Source organism: Eretmochelys imbricata, chromosome 5 (assembly GCF_965152235.1).
Source record: "Eretmochelys imbricata isolate rEreImb1 chromosome 5, rEreImb1.hap1, whole genome shotgun sequence".
NCBI classification, from domain to species: Eukaryota; Metazoa; Chordata; order Testudines; family Cheloniidae; genus Eretmochelys; species Eretmochelys imbricata.
Window position 1 is genome coordinate 109105958 of NC_135576.1, and position 16761 is coordinate 109122718.

General features: G+C 43.4%; 1 protein-coding gene and 1 long non-coding RNA gene across 3 annotated transcripts in view; both read right to left on the bottom strand.

Moving 5' to 3' along the window:
- The window catches only part of TTC39B (tetratricopeptide repeat domain 39B), a 138133-nt gene extending 133507 nt beyond the window's left edge, over positions 1–4626 (bottom strand). For both annotated transcript variants that reach the window (XM_077817670.1, XM_077817671.1), the window contains exon 1: positions 4433–4626. In XM_077817670.1, coding sequence (XP_077673796.1) covers positions 4433–4477 — 45 coding nt within the window. In that variant the 5' untranslated portion in view covers positions 4478–4626. The remainder of the gene's footprint in view (positions 1–4432) is intronic.
- A 6037-nt stretch (positions 4627–10663) lies between these two features.
- LOC144265244 (uncharacterized) overlaps positions 10664–16761 on the bottom strand; it is a 32549-nt gene continuing 26451 nt past the window's right edge. Inside the window, exons 2-3 of the long non-coding RNA XR_013346210.1 lie at positions 12009–12242; positions 10664–11690 (exon numbers count right to left, since the gene is read on the bottom strand). This is a non-coding gene — a long non-coding RNA (uncharacterized LOC144265244). The remainder of the gene's footprint in view (positions 11691–12008; positions 12243–16761) is intronic.

The window sequence follows — 16761 nt, forward strand, 5'->3', positions numbered from 1 at the left end:
CAAGTACATAGATAGGTATTTTTCCATGGTTATGCAAGTCCTAGTGAATCAGTGAGGGTACTTCAATGACCATGTGGGCTAGTCAGGGAAAGTACATGATGCTTACATCTTTAAGAACACAGAACTTTTCCAAAAGCTGCAAGCAGAGACACTGTTCTTCCCCAACTGGTGCATTCCCATTGACAAGGCTGAAAGGTTGAAATAGTGATCCAGGGAACCCAGCCTACCCTTTGCTTCCCTGGCTCCTGAAGCTGTACACTCCCCATCTTCACAGCACTAAAGAAAGATTCAACTAGCAGCTGTTGAATGTACACAGCTCAGTTGCCCTGGAGACAATGAATGAGACAGATGTCTTTAGCCTTCTGTAGGACTGTGGACTAGACCCTGAGTTGAGACACCCTGCCCTTGGAGGAGGCTGAGAGGAGCTGCTGGGATTGCCGTACACCACTTACCCCAAGGACACTGAGGACCTGCAAGCTACAGAGCCACATGAATGGACTAGGGTAGGAAGTAGCCCAGGGGAACCAGACCTTGGTCAGGTTGTGCTGTTGCAGTATGAGTCAATGTGTTTTGGCAGGATCCTTGCTGACCCAATGGTGGGATCCCCTGCCACTGACAGGGGCCCTGGGCTAGGACCTGGTGAAGTAGAGTGGGCTTGGATCCCCCTAACTCCTCCTGTCAACCCCAATCCAAGCCCCTAGACTGTATGTGCTGTCTGCCTTAGCCAGGAGGTGAGGCTACAGACTGCTTAATTGCCTACTTTTCTGCCCCACCTGGAAGGCCAGAACCATTGACTGTGTTTGCTGTCTGCCTTAGCCAGAAAGCTAGGCTAACAACTATCTGATTGCTATTGCTCTGTCCTGCCTGGAGGGCCAGAGCCATTGACTGAGAGTAAAAAGAAAAAAAGAGTACTTGTGGCACCTTAGAGACTAACACATTTATCTGAGGATAAGCTTTTGTGAGCTACAGCTCACTTCATCGGATGCATGCAGTGGAAAATACAGTGGGGAGATTTTATATACACAGAGAACATGAAACAATGGGTGTTACCATCACTCTTGTTACAGCGTGTATGGTAACACCCATTGTTTCATGTTCTCTAACAAGAGTGATGGTAACACCCATTGTTTCATGTTCTCTGTGTATATAAAATCTCCCCACTGTATTTTCCACTGCATGCATCCGATGAAGTGAGCTGTAGCTCACAAAAGCTTATGCTCTAATAAACTGGTTAGTCTCCAAGGTGCCACAAATATTCCTTTTCTTTTTGCGGATACAGACTAACATGGCTGCTACTCTGAAACCTGACAGAGTACTGTCCACCCTAGCCAGGAAGCCTGGGCTAGGGACTACAAATTAACTGTTAATTGCCTGACTCAGCAGGTCAGAGTGGCCCCTACATGTGCAAAGAAACAGAGAACAGCACATGGTAAAAACATTTTAGCAGCACTTTAAAGGGGTGACATACTTTAAAAACACCAAATAAACAAACATTCACATTTAGGTATTAAAAACATACTACGATGTTTCATTCATGTTACAAAACATGTTGTGCATTGTGTTTAATCCTGTGGTAGCACAGTTCACAGCAGCACGCGTAGGGGAAAGTTCCCCTGCAATAGGAGAGAAACAAGGCCACCATTCCCAGAAATGTTTGGGAGAGGATTGCAGAGTACCTCCATGAAAGTTTCAGCAAGGTTGCTGAAGAGGATGAGAGGGACAGCCCTATTCAGGGGAACAAAGAACTCCAAGTGGTCCCAGCAGCCTAATCCAATGAGCCAAAGAATGGAAAAGTGGATGCCATCTTTCTTCCACCTCTATCGAAACTGAGGACACTGATCTTAAGTAGATAGTCAGAATTACACAATCCTACTATTTTTCTATATTGTGTGTTATAACTGTGTTGGTTCCAGGATATTAGACAAGGTGGGTTAGGTAATATCTTTTATTGGACCACTTTCTGTTGGTGAGAGAAGTTTTTGAGCTTACACACCTTTTGAAAGCTTGTCTCTCTCACCAACAGAAGTCGGTCCAATAAAAGATATTACCTCAACCACTTTGTCATACTAATTTTCTAACATTTTAAAACTTAAGCGAGCAGTTAAACATCAGTGCCTTTGTTTTCTAAACTTTCAGATGGGACAGATACCATTTTCAAATGGGGAAAGGAGGAAGAGGAGATCAAGGGCAATGAAATGTAAAAAATGCTTATAAGGAACAACATAGGTACACATTTACCCAAGCTCCCTTCCCCTTTATAAGAAGGCTCATCTGTGCTTCCCTAGCAGAACTGCCTTGAAATCCTTGTGACTGTTGTGGTATGAGTAAGTAGGCTGAGTACAAGGCAGGCAAGGGGTTGGGGGAGGAGAAAGAGTATGGTTGAATGGCAAAAGTCAAGAGGTTACACTAGATAGGCATACTTCAGAAAATGAAAGTGAAGCCAATAGAAAGGAATATGAAGTATTATCAAAGTTTAAGCTGGAATTTAGGAGGACTGAAAGGAATTAACCACACAGAAAGCTAACTTGGGCACCCTTGTAGATAGTTCAGTTAAAGCTTTCGCTGAAAGTCAGTGGGAATCACAAAAAGTAGTTAATATTGGAATGTTTAAAGACTGGAATAGAAAAATATTAGAAGAAAATGGCACATCCTCACCTGGAATAGTGTTCCATAATCTCAACAGAAGATACAGAAGACACAGAAGTCCAGAAACAGGAAATAAAGTAATCAGAAGACTGGAGAGGCTGTCTGAAGAGTGTGAAAAAAATTCAGACTATTTAGTTGAGAGGTGGCTATCCAAAGAACAGTATAAACCATAGGAATAGAGTAGGGTACTCAATTAAATTGAAAGGCAATATGTTTAAAACTAATGCAAGTAAGTGCTTGTTTAAAAATACAACTCATAATTGGCCTGCCATGAAATATCATTGGACCAAAGAGCTTAGGAGAAATCAAAAAGTTAGACATTTATTTAGATGAGAACACCTAGTATCACACAAGATAAAATAAATTCCTCCTTACTTCAGGGCATGAGCTAACCACTGACTGACAGGGAGCCTTAAGTAGTACTGCAAAAAGAAGGGAGAATAACAGAACCAAGGAGACAGAGCGCAAACCACAGCAAGACAGGAAACAAAAATTTGGAACAAAGGCTAAAAGCAGAGAAGTCCAAGGTGAGAATTCAGTGTCCACGCCCCCCTGTCACACCAAATCCACCCCTGGTTACAGAACTATGCTCCAGAACTTCAGTTTTGTGTTTGTTTTGAAGTTGTTTCTAGCCCTCAAAATGTGAGCCAAATGAAAACCAATGCAGCGCTGTCCTGAACCAGGAGATTCCAGCAGCTCCCTCAACGCCTATTCTTATATGTTCATACTTCATGTTTTCACAAAAACAGCATGAACATTAAATTAGTAAACACTCTCTGATGAAAGACATAATATTCAGGATTAATAGGGAAGATCCCCACTCCCCTCTTATTTTCCCTGTACCCACTTAGTACCTTTAAAGAGTAAACAGACTAGACTGTAAGTTATAAAAGAGTTGAAAGCCGGTACTACAACTGTTATGGAGTAGCCCTGCCAATTGTTGCATTTATTTATTTCTTGGTTTGCAACGTTACTCTCTGTAGCTCCGAGATGCTCCGAAAACAGGAAAGTCTGTGCAAATTATCATTACTCTGAATAGTCAGTTTCACTAGTCAACAGACCTAAAAACAGGAGAGGAGGAAAGTTACTGCTTATAACAAAACTAGGTGCGTGACTCAGACAGAAGTGGTATTGTTTGCCCACGTCCCTCTCAGCCGCCTACAGAGAATGACAGGGGCAGCGAAACGCAGGTAGTGTCAGTTTCATCATCAAGTTTCGTTTCCCCGACTCCCTCTCTCCGGCTCGCGCTCCCGCTTGACAGCGATTCTATAGCGCCGACCACGGCCACTGACAGAGGCGCCGACCCAGCCGCCGCCTCCTTACCCGCAGCGCCCTACCGAGCCGCCAGAGGAAGCGCCACATCCCCGGGGGGAGAGAGCAGGACGAACGGGGGAGAGGGGAAGCGGCAGCAGGGATGGATAGAGGGAGGCGGACGGGGGAGACCGAGCGTCTTAACAGCCCCTCCGGAGCAGGGGCAGGTCGCGGAGCAGCGCTGCGCTCCCCTGGGGCTGCCAGCTCGCGGCTTCCCCGCTCAGGACTCCCCGGGCCAAAGGGGCCGCCGACGTCGGCGGGCCTCCCCCCGCCTCAGGGCGCCTCCTGCCCGCGCTCTCCCCACCTGTTGGCCGCGCCCGGCCGGCCCCCGCCCTGCCCGCCGGCCGGCCCCCGGCCGGCCCCCGCCCTGCCCGCCGGCCGGCAGCACAGGGCAGCGGCTGGGGGCGCGGGGCCGGACCCCGCTCGGGGCGGGGGGCGCGGAGCCCCGGGGAACCCTACTCGCCGGCCGGGTTACCTCCTCGCCAGCGCCCTCCTCCGCTGCGCTGCCCGCGCACGCCATGTTCGCGCTGCCCGCGCACGGGGCCGCCGGCTTCTCTCAACGGCCGGCTGGCTGGCGGCGGCGCCTCCCTCCGCGGCCGCTTCACTCTCGCGCCAGGCGCTGCCCGCTGCCCCCTTCCCTGCGATCGCCGGCGTGGAGTCCGCGGCCACCCTTCGCCGGCCCAGCGGGGAAGAGGGAGCCGCTCCTACGGCCCTGTCCCGCCCCCTCATTTGCATAGCCAACGCCCGGCAGCCTCCCGTGGCTTGGCCCCTCTCATGCCCTACCTTTGGGACCCGCCTCCTCATTTGCATGCCAAGTCCCTCCCACAGGGGGGACGCTGTTGCTTTGAGTACTTTGCTCCGCGGATGGAGCTTTCCCCCTGCGGGCGCCAGGTCGTTCCCCTCCCCCGCCCCGCGCCGGGCTTAGCCGCCAGCACCTGTCCCCGGACGGCCACCCATGTCCCCACTTCAGCAGCCAGCCTGCAAATCACACAGCCCAGCCAGCCGCCACGGGCGAGCGCCTCGCCTCCCCGTGCTGCAGCTCTGTCCCCTGCGGCAACAACTGCAGCCACGCCGCCAGCTCGCCTGATTTTATCACCACGGGTCTGATCCTCGGGGCGGTTTTTTAAGCCTCAGTCTGCAAGATACTGACGACTGCAGGCCAAGTAGCTTTCGTTTTAAAATGAAAATGAAGTTGCTGGCGCTCATGATTGTAGCCCCCAAACTGTATCCGAAAGGGTCAGAAAGGTCAGGAGAAAAGAAAGATAAGCCAGGTTGAACAAAATCTTCTATTTTAAAAAGCAGTTCCCTGTGAGGTAAAACAGCAGTTCAAGAAGGGATAACGGTAACATATTGCAATTTGCATACCGATAAAATTAGTTTGCATATTAGTGTATGCAGTGTTGTAGCAGTGTCCCTCCCAGGATACGAGAAAGAAGAATTGGGTGAGGTAAGATCTTTCACTGGACCAACTTCTGCTGGTGAGAGACAAGCTTTCAAGCTTACACAGAGCTCTTACAACCCAAAGAATTTCTAAAGTCTGCCTCGTTTACTGGTGGAACTTCCCTGTGGACAATTAAAATAGACTAGTCAGTTTCACTCGTGATCATTCACTTTCAGGCACTTATTCACTCCTCCAATGATAAAATGTTTGGGCTGCTTGTTTAAAATAAATCAGTGACTGCTCCTTCCATTAGAATATGGGGGGCGGAGGTGGAGACAAACTAATGGAAGTATTTTTTACTGGTTTGGGGGATTGAAAACTCCCTCTTTCCATGGTCCAAAATTCTAATGTCCTTATTCAGACCCCAATCTTGCAGTGAACTCTAAGGGGTTGTGCACATGCAAGTAACATGTACATGTAAGTCTAGTATTGTCAACTCTTGGCAATCATGAGTCTTGGAGTATTTGGTGATTTTCTTATAACCAGGTAATTTCATGAGAATTTCACTCTTTAAAAAAAATTCTAGCTCTCATGATTGCAGAGAAAAGCTTTTAACTCTTACAGTTCAATAACCACAAGGCAAATAACATTAAGTTGTTCTGAGTTTCATGTTGCTGCCTGACTCATGACTGAATGCTTGCTGTTAACCAAACCATATCTAAAATGGTTCATTAGCAGGACTACTTGGTAGACTCTCCCACAAGGGGCCAAATCTCAAGATGTTTTGAGCATCTGCAACTCCCTGCAGAGCAGACTGCAAGAGCAGACATCCCTCAACCCTCTGTCAATGGGAACAGAGGATGTATGGAAAAGCCACTCACCACCCAGAAGGCTCAGGTCCTCAGCAGTCAAAAGTAGGCAGGCAGCAACATCCCAGAGAGATGAGATCTGTCTACTCCTAGCCCATCCCAAGCTAGATAAAGCAGAGTTCACTCAAAGTATTGGGGGAGAAGGGGTAGATAGAGAAGTACAGCCCTAAAATGAGCACTTCCCTGCTGCATGACCCCCTATCCCTGCCAGTTGGGCTTCAAAGAGTTCTGTTACCTTTTGTTTTCATAAGCAGTGGAGACCGTGGCTGTCATCTTCTCCTTCTCCCTTCCCCATCCCCCAATGCCTTTCAGATTTAACTATAATCTGATATCTTTTCTTAGATTCAGCTATACACAGGTATGACAGTATGGATGGATAAGTAAACTGCCAGCTGCTCTTATATAGTCTTCCGCGAGAAAGCTTTTGCATCAAGTTGCCAGTGAAAACCCATCTATACCAGTATAGCTCTCTAGGACAGATCTGAAAAACACAGAGTGCTATTTTACTCTATAGATGCAGTTTGCAGGCCCATACATGCCTTCCAGTTGAGTCAGTGCACACAATTTTTCAGCACCATGTGCTAATTGGTAGGCCTTTCCCAGCTCCACCTAAACTTGTTACACTTCATATGCAGAGTACATTTTGCCTTTACATTAGTTACTTCTCATAACTAAACAATTTGTATCCCCTTTTCACAGATGGAGTAACCCCCTTACTCAAATGAGAAGAATGGTTACAATCTAAAGGGCCAACAAAACACAGTTAGATACAGAAGGCCCATAGTTCACCCCAATGGGGTAAGAATACTATCATGGAGAAAGAAAAGGAAGAAAACTGTAAGGAGGAACTGACTAAGTAATTACTACAAGCAGTATACCAGATCCCACAAGGCCATCTTCCCTCACTTCCCCACCCACAATGAATGAGTCCCCCTACAGAAGGGCCAACATAGTAGTTAGGATTACAGTATTTAATTACCCCATTTGGAAAAGAAGAGAGGGGTGCAGAAAACAAAAGCATTATAGATCCCTTCAAAACCATCGGGTTTCTGCACAAGGAGGATTAAAAGTCTACACATGAGGATGCCTCAACATTACCCAGATCACTCATTGTTTCTTTTCTTCTTAAGAACTTGGCTCCTGCTCTAGCAAGGAGTATCTCTGGCCTAGCATTCTCATCTTTCCTCCTGCCCCACAAATTTTTCTAAGGGAGTATGCACAGTTTGGGGTGCCTGGTATGAGCAGAAACTGGCATTTACTGAGGATAAGCTGAGAGCTCTGGTTGAGCCCTCAATTTCCCCCCCAGGGTTCCCCATCTGAAGATTGGGAGAGTCAGCAACATTTTTCCCCTCAGTCTTTTACACCATCTCCCTTTGGGGAAAAGATCCTTGGCTTTTTATTGGTTCAGAAGCTCTGACTTTTCCCAGCTTCCATGGGCTGCTTTCTGAAGAGGTGGGCTTTCATTGCTTTGGTTAGCCTGGGGTTATCCCTAAAGGACAAACAGAACCTGCTGATTATAAAAGCCTCCATTACCTTTTAAATCCTAAGACTAACTCATTCATGTTTCTACATTCACTTGCTTTAGCCTTGTAAATAATTCTGTAATTTTCTCTATTTAATAAATCTTCATATGATTTATTACAGGATTGGTTACAAGCTTTGTCCGTGGTGTGAGATCTAAGGCACAACTGACCTTTTAGGGCTAGGAGTAACCTGAATATTGCTGTGATTCCTTGTCTTAAGGGCCAACTATCTCAGAGACTTGCATAGCAAGATAGACTGGAGAATCCAAGGGGACTGTCTATGACTCTATGTTAAAGCTATTAAAGTGCCTAAGGAGTTTGCACTTGCTGCAGCTAGTTAGTGAAATTTTAGTTCAGGGCACAAATCTCAAATTGGTTGTGAGTTCTGCTTTTTTAAACAGTCTGCCCTGAGGTTGGTACTCACACTCTTGTGCCACTGTTGGGAGTGTCACATCCTGTTATTAATGTGCTGACTAGCATGAGCCTCCTTAGTGTTAGAATATTATTGCAGCTTCTGAATACAGTATCTAGCATTTTTACCCATACAAACATGCATTCCCAGCTTGTGTGCATGCAAAGTTCTTGTGCAACCTACATTTTGAAAAGTAAATGATTTTGGGTAAGCAACCTGAGTGAACTTGAAAGGGGGCTTCTTTATAGTACCTCAGGTTAGTCACCTCAAGATTGACACACTCCAAGTCCCTAACTGTATTTGAAAACTTAGGCCTACACGTATACAAGGCAGCATCTCCCTCATTCAGTGCAAATGGTGCATTAGAACTACCTTGAAGCAAGGTCAGTCATCTTTTGATTAAGACAATACCTAACACTGAACAACAGATCAAATTCTTAATAGGATAGCTAAGTTTTGAAGACATTGCTATTATTAGATCCAATAAATTGCAAGCTTGCATTAGTCATCACACTGCCCACATGTGCAGGTACTTTATCAGGAAATAGCTAACAGGAACCACAGAAAAACTCAATTTAGAACAAGATAGGAAAAAACTCCTGTCAAAATAGTACTCTTAGGGAATCAACAGAAGATCAGCACCTTAAGCTAGACAGAGTAGGGCATCAGTTTCAAAGGGACAAAAATTCTTACATTCCTAGACTTGCCCAATCCCTCAGGGATGTCTTAACAGTCTCTCACATTTACTAGGCTTGTATACAGTTCATACGTCCCTAGCAGAAGAGGAGCGGGGGGGGAAATCAACCGATCTCTAGATTTTCCCTTGTCTTAGGGATACTGGCCAGTCTTCCCCATTACCAAGTCCCTTCACCTCCTGGAAGCCCCACTGATTCTCTCTTCCAGGAAGATTTTTATTTTCAAATACCTAATACATATCCTCCCAGGCATAACAAGAGAATTATCCCACCACTTAGTAAGCCTGCTCCTTCCTTCTTATTTCTTGTTCCTTTGATTCTAGTGGGCAGGGATTGATTTCTAGCAGATGTTAAAGGGAGGAGTCAACCACAGCTCCTGTAGAGCATTAACCCCTTCCCTCCCTGACCCCATGTAGGGTTTGTACATACAATACACCATATCACTTCCCTCTTCAGTTTCCTCCAACCTTTCACACCAAGCACAACTCTGCAGTCCTCTTTTTCCTCTGCTCTTTGTGCCTAGTCACCCCTTTTGTAGCTTCTCCCCACTCTCACCTCTGTGACTTCTTCCATGCTCTCACCTCATGCCTAGTCTCACTTGTTTTCCAATACTGGAGATGTTTACAAACTCCTCTTTCAAGTCTTGCCTCAAAACAGGCTCTTTTCCCTGAAGCATTAGTAAGCCACACAAAATACTAATATTTATTTAGAAATTAAACACTTCAAAAAACCCAGTACTGCACTAACGTGATAAACCTACCTTCTGCTGAAGTGTACGTTATGTCAGACTTTTATATTCTCTACTTCGTGCTTCATAAATTTAATCACACAAATAATTCCATTGATTTCAGTGGGCCTACTTCCATGAGTCAGTGCTCCTCAATGTGAGTACAGAATCAGGCCCTTTGACTGTAAGAATTTTGGGGAAGGGACAGCCTTCCTCTACATTTTGTAAAAGATGGAGCAGACTGTTGCTGCTCAATAAGTAATTTATGACCAGATATGGAAACTCTTTTTGAATCTGTATGGTGAAACAAGTATGATTTAGCATAGTAAAAATTGCTTGTAAAACTCATTTCAGGACATTTCAGCTGCATTTTCTAATGGTTGCCTGCTGGATAACTTTTAGTGTTATGCTCCTTTGTCCGCTACCTTCCTCTTTCAATAGTCTTCCCAAACATTTCCCATAAACTGGAAACACAAGTGATGTTTTGAAACATGGTAGCATTTGTAAACATCAATTAGGACTTACCTAGACAAAGACAATCTTCATCTGGGATTAACCACAACCAACCAACACCTTCATAGACACCATTGCCTTTGTCTACACTATGTGCTATGTGGTGTTTAAAAATGTGTCAAACAGAACATATTAGCTAACACATTTTAAAATGCTACAGCGGCATAACTATAGTGGCACAGTATGCTGCGGTATCCCTGTAGTGTAGACGCAGACTACAGTAATGGAAGAGATTTTCCGTTACTGTAGGAATTCCACCTCCCAAGTGACTGTAAGTAGCTTGACAGAAGCATTCTTCCATCGACCTAGCTGTGTCTACACTGGGGGTTAGATAAGCATAACTACAGTGTTCAGAGTGTGTGGATTTTTCACACTCCTGAGTGTCAAAGCTATGTTAACCTAAGTTTGAGTGTAGACAAGGCCTTATTTTCCCACTGTAAACAAACCCTTATACAAGGCTACCAAACTGGGAAGAATAAAGTGTGAAATTGTATTTCCTCGTTTATTTGCAAAGGGGAGTAATAGGCTGGGACCAACATAAACAAATTAAAAATTATGTCAAAATTGGCTTCAACTAGAACAAATGATCTTCTGTGAGTTATTTCACTGAGATTTCATTGTTGCTATAATGTATACTTCAATTAAGATCTATTCCATCTGTTTAAAAATGATAGTTTACATGTGTGGAAAAAAGTGTCCCATACAATTGTTTCATTTCCTTCTTTATGATCATCAATACAATACAAATCAGATTTCAGTCCTAATGGAATGCTACGGGACATTAGTGTCTGCGAAAGTGCAGGAATACTACAGTCAAGCCGTTCTGTGGAGTAAATATTTCTTAATTACATAAAAGTAAAATTACACTGCCCATGCTGCCTTTTGAATTAATATTTGCAGCTAAGATACTGTCTCAAACACTATGATAAAGATAAGGTTAGTACACCACACACACAATTTGAGGACATGGTTGAGACTCAAACCCACCTCCACGAAGGCCGTACTTCCCAGCACTGTCTACACTGCCACGTTACAGCGCTCAGAGGAGTGTTTTTTCACACCCCTGAGCGAGAAAGTTGCAGCACTGTAAAATGCCAGTGTAGACAAGCCCTAACATTTCAAATTGTCTCATCGCCATTCTGCACAGGAATGAAAGACTACATAAAGCAAAAGGCAGCAGAGAATGAGAATCCCTTTGATTCCCACTAGAAACTAATACTGGCCTTTCTCATGTGATGTTTTTATTAGCTTCATAAAAGGGAGACGTTTATCTGCAAATTCTCTAGTGAGTGGAGTTGACAGGATCTTTAAAACAACATATTTATTTCACTAAATCCTTTTCAGGTATGTTTGTTGCTTGTTTTGTTGTACTGTTTGTATCCAAAGAAAATGAAATAAAGAAAAGGAAAACTAGGCTGACATCACCTGATGGAAATTTTCTGTATAGCACTTCCAAAAAGTAAAAACAATAATAATAAAATGCTTGAGAGGAAATAGCTATTTCATCTCTGCCGCCTGGTTTTGTTTTGTCCTCTCTCATACAGTATGTTTTGAACAGAGCAATCTGAGAAGATGGATGCACAGTCTCCCACATCATCAAGGAATGAAAATGCCTGAATGGAAACAAGACAAAAACCAGACCCAAAATTTCACATGAATGAAAAAATGCTCCACTTTCCATAATGGAATTACCATTAATCTCTATGGATATAACTTCCATGCCACCAGTCAGGTGGCAATAGCATACAAACAGAGGATTTCTTGCCATAGGTTCTTAATTCATATTTTAGGAAGTCTGTTTTTTTTCATAACACTATTATTAATTTTTTAGGTGTTCCAAAATTCTCTGTTCAAACCTTATATATATTGAACATAAGCTTCTTGTAGACAAAGAAAATCCTGCAAAATGGATGTGTGGGAGCATCTCTTACCAGATCATTTTGTTACCGTTTTCAAAAGAGGCTCTCTTTGGTGACAGGCCTGATACCATCACATGCTCCTTGTGGAAGAGAGAGTAAAGACTCTGCCGCTGGAGAAATATAGCAGTATCTGTGCTCTGCAGCCTCTGACAAGACCCAACAATACAAGACTGCAGCAGGGGAACAGGATACAGCCCAGTGACTTAGATCCAAGGGTATGGAGCCAATCCAATGCATGTTCTCTGTCTGTACAAATGATAACAATGAAAACTCTTGGTGCATGTGTACATTTCCACTCATTCCAATCTTTCATTTCAGCCAGTAGAATTAATGACTCTACTTAAGAATGGCTTGAGCTGTTGTACCAGCCCTGACTCATTATAACAGCTATAAACAACAATCATTGATAACTTTGCTTAATTACAACCTATTTTAAAATCACCTATTCAAATAATTTTCCATGAGTTTTAAATATATCCAGCCCTTTATTAGCTAGAAAGGTCTGAAAAAACAAGAGACTCAAATACTAATTTATTTAAAAAGACTTAAAGAGCCCGTCGCAGTTCAGGGCAACTATACTTGTATTTTCCTTCCATGGTTCAGCGAGGGTGCCTACTATCCGCTTCCATCTCCTCTAAGCTGTTGCCTTCCTGGACAGAGACATGCATTTCTCTCCCTTCTGACTGGGGTATTCCCAGGATAAACAGTTCCCTGCCTTCACTGTGTATTGCTCAGCAAAGATACTCTGCCTAAACAGACCTGCTTGCTTTCTCTTCACTTTCAGAGTCTGATAACAGTGTCATTGTTACAGATTAAAGTTATCACACAGTTCTTTCTAAGCAAGCTGACTTTATTCTTAAGGTAAAAAGCATTAAACATATTAAAAACAATAAAAGAACCCACATGCATCCTAATAACCTTACCAGGTACCACCCCACCCAAGTGGTTTCTTTTGCGGTTACAAGCTTCCACTCAGAACAATCACACAATCTTATGAGGCCTCAGTAGCCCAAGTCCTTCCCCCATAAGAAGTGGGGTCCTCCCTGGACCAGGATTCCTTGTCCATTTGCTGGATCAGGAAGAAGGCCCTGTGTCAGGTAAAAACATCCAAAGTATTTTCTTTGCCTGTTGGTCTCTGGAGAATCCAGTTGGAACTAGTACATGCATATCTCCCCAAGAGGGTGGCTTCAAAGGCTAAAAACAGAGGAGGTTCATAAATGTCCCCCTTCCGTACTAGAGAAGGTACATGCAATGCCACAACACATATACATTTTACATTTTTAATACACTTTACCACAATGGCATTAACCCTAATTCAATAAGTTTTCACTTAATTCAATAAAGTTCAATGAGACCATAAGAATGACCATACTGGGTCAGACCTATGGTCCAGCTAGCCCAGCATTCTGTTTTCTGACAGTGGCTACTGCCAGATACTTCAGAGGGAATGAACAGAACAGGTCAATTATCAAGTGATCCATTCCCTGCCATCCAGTTCCAGCATCTGGCAGTCAGAGATTTAGGGACACCCAGAACATGGGATTGCATTCCTCACCATCTTGGCTAATAGCCACTGATGGACCTATCCTCCATGAACTTATCAAATTCTTTTTTGAACTGAGTTATACTTTTGATCTTCACAACGACCCCCTGGCAATGAGTTCCACAGATTGACTGTGTATTGTATGAGAAAGTACTTCTTCATGTTTGTTTTAAACCTGCTGCCTAATAACTTCATTGGGTGACCCTGTCATGCTGTCAACCATGAGTGCCAAATTCCGGGCAGACTGTCAAAAAGCAGGGCAGAAACCCCAAACTGGTTGCATGTTCTATAATTAGATTACAGTAACAAGTGTGAACTTTCTAAAGCACTAGAACGGACAATCCCTTTGGGCATTGCAGTCTATCTTTTCACCTAGGCCAGCTGGATAGGTAGTCACCTTACACCAAAAATCACAACAATATTCAGGTTACTCCCAGTCCCAAAGGACCAGTCATTTATCCCAGCTCAATTGTTCTCAGATCTCAAACAAATACAATGCCTGTAGCCAATCCTGTAATAAACTAAGGCTATGTCTACACTACAACCCTTACAGCGGCACAGCTGTACTTCTGCAGCTGCAACACTGTAAGGTCTCCGTGTAGCTGCTTTATGCCAGGAGAGCTTTCCTGTCAGCATAATTAAACCACCCCCAATGAGTGGCAGTAGCTATGTCGGCAGAAGAGCATCTTCCGCTAACAGCACTGTCCACACTGGCATTTTAGTTGGTGAAACTTACGTTGGTCTGGGTTTTTTCCCACCCCGATCAACAAAAGTTTTACTGATAAAAGTGCTAGTGTAAACAGTGTAAAGATTTATTAACTAAGAAAAGAAAAGAGAGTTATTTACAAGGAGAAAACAGGAAACATTCATATACAAATGAGTTATAGTCTTAGATTTAAAAAAGTATTATAAGCTTCTATAATAAGCAACTCCATTGGTCTTTTAGGGCTGACCCATGCCAAGCAGCATGAGGATCTCTTGCTTATGTTTAGGAATCTTTGCCCCTCAGAGTCCAGACTAACTGGGAAGGTGAGACAAGTTTCTAATGATATGGAAGAGTGTGATGATATGGTGTATAAGAAATATATACACCTTTTTTGTTTTCGTAAAGGGAAATCATGCCTCACCAATCTACTAGAATTTTTTGAGGGGGTTGACAAGCGTGTGGACCAAGGGGGATCCAGTGGTTATAGTGTACTTAGATTTTCAGAAAGCCTTTGACAAGGTCCCTCACCAAAGGCTCTTAAGCAATATAGGCTGTCATGGAATAAGAGGGAAGGTCCTCTTGTGGATTGGTAACTGGTTAAAAGATAGGAAACAAAGGGTAGGAATAAATGGTCAGTTTTCAGAATGGAGAGAAGTAAATAGTAGTGTCCCCCAGGGGTCTGTACTGGGCCTGGTCCTATTCAACATATTCATAAATGATCAGGAAAAGGGGTAAACAGCGAGGTGGCAAAATTTGCAGATGATACAAAACTACTCAAGATAGTTAAGTCCCAAATAGACTGAGAAGAGCTACAAAAGGATCTCTCAAAACTGGGTGACTGGACAACAAAATGGCAGATGAAATTCAATGTTGATAAATGCAAAGTAATGCACATTGGAAAACATAATCCCAACTATACATATAAAATGATGGGGTCTAAATTAGCTGTTACCACTCAAGAAAGAGATCTTGGAGTCGTTGTGGATAGTTCTCTGAAAACATCCACTCAATGTTCTCTGAAAACATCCACTCAATGTGCAGCGGCAGTGAAAAAAGCAAACAGAATGTTGGGAATCATTAAGAAAGGGATAGATAATAGGACAGAAAATATCATATTGCCTCTATATAAATCCATGGTACACCCATATCTTGAATACTGCGTGCAGATGTGGTCATCCCATCTCAAAAAAGATATACTGAATTGGAAAAAATTCAAAAAAGGGCTACAAAATGATTAGGGGTATGGAACGGCTTCCGTATGAGGAGAGATTAATAAGATTGTGACTTTTCAGCTTGGAAAAGAGATGATGAAGGCGAGATATAATAGAGGTCTATAAAATAATGAGTGGTGTGGAAAAAGTAAATAAGGAAGTGTTATTTACTCCTTCTCATAACACAAGAACTAGGGGTCACCAAATGAAATAGGCAGCAGGTTTAAAACAAACAAAAGGAAGTATTTCTTCACACAATGCACAGTCAACCTGTGGAACTCCTTGCCAGAGGATGTTGTGAAAGTCAAGACTATAACAGGGTTCAAAAAAGAACTAGATAATTCATGGAGGGTAGGTCCATCAATGACTATTAGCCAGGATGGGAAGGGATAGTATTCCTAGTTTGTTTGCTAGAAGCTGGGAAATGGGTGACAGGGGATGGTTCACTTGATGATTACCTATTCTGTTCATTCCCTCTGGACACCTGACATTGGCCATTGTCGGAAGATAGGATGCTGGGCTAGATGGACCTTTGGTCTGACCCAGTATGGCTGTTCTTATGTTCCTAAGTGTTTAATGGAACACAGCAGACTTTGTAAAAGGATAGGGCACATAGTCTCTACTGTGATGAGGCAAAGGGAGCCTGGAATGGATGTTGCCTATTAGTACCTTGCAAATCAATCAGTCAGGGATGCCCAGAAATGTTATCCAGCTGACAAACAGGGAAAGCATTTTGGCATCTTAGAAGCGACTTTGATATGTTAATTTTCTGCTCTCTTTCAAAGTTTTCAATAAAGTATTGTGATAGAAATATTCCACGAGTTCTACATGCCAGAGAGTATTTACATTCTGATTTATCCTAAATAACTTCCATTGTTAATTTTTAAATGGCATTAACTCTCAGGATGAACATCCACAAGCCATTCAGCATCTTGTGATTATTTAGGGCAAATTATTAACAAGACAAGATATTTCACACTCAAAAATATATTAGTTTAGCTACATTAACTGAAGTACCCCTAATATATAGCCTCCAAAGAACTGCACTCTTGGGGAAAATCCGACTGCATCCTGTCCCATCTCTCCCAAATCCATGGGTATTTTAAATACTGTTTACTTTATGTATATGATTTCCTGTGGTCCTTGTGACCATAGTATCTAAGCACTTTACATACTTTCATTCAGTGGTGGGCAACCTGCGGCAAGCAGGCTGCATGCGGCCCATCAGGGTAATCTGATTGCGGGCCGTGAGACATTTTGCTGACGTTGACCATCCATAGGCTCCCAATGGCCGCGGTTCAAAAC